This window comes from Penaeus vannamei, chromosome 9, assembly GCF_042767895.1.
Source record: "Penaeus vannamei isolate JL-2024 chromosome 9, ASM4276789v1, whole genome shotgun sequence".
Classification (NCBI taxonomy): domain Eukaryota; kingdom Metazoa; phylum Arthropoda; class Malacostraca; order Decapoda; family Penaeidae; genus Penaeus; species Penaeus vannamei.
The window spans coordinates 19,254,445-19,258,264 of record NC_091557.1 but is presented as its reverse complement, the minus strand read 5'-3'; the positions used below and the strand labels follow the sequence as shown (position 1 = coordinate 19,258,264).

At 35.7% G+C, this 3,820-nt stretch overlaps 1 protein-coding gene across 1 annotated transcript in view; it reads right to left on the bottom strand.

Moving 5' to 3' along the window:
- Positions 1-1,174: 1,174 nt before the first annotated feature.
- Positions 1,175-3,820, bottom strand: part of LOC113828124 (inhibitor of Bruton tyrosine kinase) — a gene marked incomplete at both ends in the record, with an annotated part of 21,155 nt that continues 18,509 nt past the window's right edge. The window contains 2 exon segments of the mRNA XM_070125423.1: positions 1,175-1,331; positions 1,439-1,747. Of these exon segments, the coding sequence (XP_069981524.1) occupies positions 1,175-1,331; positions 1,439-1,747 (466 nt within the window).

The following is a 3,820-nucleotide window of genomic DNA, read 5'->3' as shown; positions in this document are numbered from 1 at the left end:
GGTCCAGGTGTCCCACAGCCTGCCTTGCTGGGTGAATGGGGTAGTACCCCTCCCCCCCACTACACTACATGATTCACAGCCAGTGGGTTTATATCTGGGGGAGGAGGCCTGGGCTAATCAAAATACCCACTAAAATCATGATACTATTATATAGATATTGTTAAAAGTAATATGTGAAAAGTAGCACAACAGTAGTGCTCTAGTATTCAAATGACCAAAAGGCAAAAGGCAAAACTTTGTAGTGCAGGTGCCACAGTCATTAGTAAATGCTCATTTAACCACTTGGATCCAAAGGCTTCACTGCCTGAATGTGGCCCAAAATACTTACTTGGACTTACCTGAGTGGCCACTCTGACTGGTGTGAGGCTTGCAGGCCAGGCATACACAAACACTCATGTGTGGTGACTAGACTACATGCCTCCCTTTTGCAATGGTATTTTTTTTCTTTTCAGCATAAGGCTTTTCAGCTTTACTATTTACCAATGTTTGTATTTGTCATTTGCTTTGCTTTATCCACTGTTTTCCTTGCACAGACTCCATATCATCTGTCTTGGTACTACATAAATTAATGTATTAATGACAAAAATAATTGAATTTTTCCCATAATATTCTATTTTCTGTAATACACCCTATTCCCCCAGTCATGGCAAGCAGGAATAAGATCCTGAGCATGGAAATGGCATCCTCCCTGGAGCCAAGAATCTTCCAGTCATGGCTCATATATTGTACATTTCACACTCATTTATCAATGGAAATAATACAAAAGACCCTTCTTAAATGTCTACATACCCTAAATACCCTCCAAGAGTTTTGTGAACTCGTGGCAAGTCATTCCTGCCACTCTTGCTTTCAGCCAAAATTCCCATGACAGCAAATTCCTGTCAGCTGGCCCTCAACCAAATTTTCCTATGACAGCACATTCATGTCATTCACCCCTCAAGCCAATTTTTTCATGACATGATGGTTAGGGCATCCAGAACATAAAGTATGAGACATCTTGACAGTAGAAGACCAACATATGGGGAAAATTATGGTAATGGAAAATAAAAACAATCAAGACATTACCTACAATAACAATTTCTGAACTTACAAAAAATATTGTGGATGGATTAAGTAATTCAAATAAATGATTTTCATTAGAAAAATCTGCACATTTTTTTTACAATATCCATACCTTGTTGAAGCCTCTGTTTTCTGGGTTATAAGTTGAACTTGAGGAATCTTATCAGAACTGTGGACATTATTTGTACAAGTTTCAACAATTTGGGGAGCCAGTATCAGCTGATCCACTATGTTTTTTTTCTTCCGGACTTTTTGCCAAGGTGAATGTTCTGTAAAGATTCAAAATTTTAGGGAAGAAATTAAATCCTTATGTGAAATAAAAGAAGATTCAGCATTTAAATTGCATGCATGCATGCATATATATATATATACATACCTGCAGAAATATGATTCTGAGTTGAAATTTCCTCATCCCTGTTGATGATCAGTTCAGAATGGCATTCATTTTTTTCAGTGTGTGGGGTGACCTTTCCATTGCTCTCAATGGAACGTTCTTCCAAGTCATCAAAATTAAGAGCTTCTAATTCTTGCTGTATGTCTTTTAAAGAATCAGAATCAGACAGTGAACCCACAGAGAACTGGGAAGAAGTTGAAGAATTTCTTGTTCGTGATTCACTCTGACTATTTCTGTGTGAGCGTTTCTTTTTGCGTGAAGAACCCTGCCCTTTACTCCTACTCGGTCTATCTGTGGTAATGCAGGAAAAATCATATATTACTAAATCCAAAGATAAATATCAGTAGCATATCTACAAACTCTGGTCACCTCACTTCTCGAGGAAGGGGGAGAAATGAACACTCCCACTCTCTGTGTGGGATTCGTGCTGAGCAAGCTGTAAACAATACAACAGAATAAAACATGAATATACCAGAAGCCTTTTACCTTTCCCTTTTTTGAAGCAGTAAAGTAAAAAGGCCATTGATATAACTGTGTTTTCCTCCTCTTCCTTTTGTCATTTTAAGTACAAATCCTATTATCATTCTTTGAGAGAATTTGTATATCTAGCTATTAATATTGACAACAGTTTCATCGATGCAAAGTATAATGGTAATTGTAAAAACATTTTCTCCACATTGTGTTTATCAACTTGGTATAGCAAACAAGAGAAATGCTCTGTATTTACACCTTCAGTTTTGCCCATCCTATATCATCTTGACCCCAACCACTTTCTGACTGTTACAAATACCACTGAGAAAATGTATTAACATTCCTTTCACTATATTCAAATTATGAAATCAAACTGAAAATAAATCAGACCATTTTTCAATATGATTTTTTATTAAAAAAGGAATTTAAAAACTGTAAGATCAATAATAATCCTATGTGATATTGGTCAAAGGTCCACTTGTTTAGTTTATGAATAAAGTATACAAGAAGTTTGGAAAAGTGAATACCAAAAGAAAAAAGAAAAACAGGTAATAAAATCAGTGTACCTGTAAATTCTGGTGTATCAAGTGTAGGATTGAGAAATATGCTCAAAATAGACAAGGACTGAAAGACCTCCCAGAGGTGATGAATGATGTACTAGGTACTAGTGCCCATTAGATAATGATGCTAGAGCCATTAGAAATTAAAAATCTGAATTGCAGACTTTTCCTTCTTTCAAATTATTTATTTTCTCTATGATCAATGGTTCATCATTCTGGACCTCCCATACTTGACATGAGAACAGTTCTAAGAAAATGATTCAAAATAAATATCAACCTTGCAAAATGCTTTCTCTTTAGAATGTATCCAAAAAAGAACTTAGTGTTCTTAACCCTTTAAGAGCATCAATTCTTCAAAGGAATTCAGGAGCTGCATTATGGAAAGGGGAGAGGGGAATGTACCAGGTACTTCAACATGTATAGTTTACTTGCAAACCATAAGCAATGTTATCATTGTTTTAGCAGTGGTTCCTATAGCACATGGCCAAGTTTTTCTATATGTACAGTAAAGTTGACTACCAAAGAATGTTAGCTAAAGCAGCACATCTTGTGTAGTCTACATCTACTCTTAAACCATTGCTGGTAGGTAAATGTACAGTTGACTCTAATTTTCTGTTGACTCTAATTTTCTTTTGTGAATATTGTTTGCATATAGATGAGCTAATTAGTAAGCTTATGTAACCTTACCTGATCTTCCCATTCCTTGAGCTGGTTGTGTTACTACTATTATAATCATTGGATCAGTAACAATACTAATAGCAAAAACAAAATAAAATAAAAAAAATGCAGAGAAAAGGGTAAACAGGTGAGATAGCTAAGACTAGTAACTGATTCACTGGTGATTAACCCTTCAATGACAGTAATGGCTATAGCCATCATGACGTAACAACCTATGACCTGTAAATGCATTATGACTCAAAGAGGGTGGGCTGGCATTACACAGCTTAGGCCTAGCCACAAAGTCTAGCCTGTAATATTACATCACAAATAAATCAGGCCCATAGGGTTAAGCACTTGTGGAGGCATCAATGAGTAAAAACAACTTTAATAAACAATAAAAAGTGGACATTAAATTTGTTTTTGCCATCCTAGTGTCAATGGGTTCAAATGGTTAAAGAACTAAGTCAGGGATGTCAAAGTCATGGCTTGTGGCCAAAACTTGGCCCTATGTCAGTGGTCCAAGAGATAGCAAGAATAATTATTAGCCTAAGAAATAATGATCACTATGGTGCAAAATGATATCAAATACATTTTGCTTCCATCTGTGTCATCATTTAAAATCTAATAAACAAAACAGAATTTGAGAAAAGTATAGGTAAGTTGCAAGTTTTAA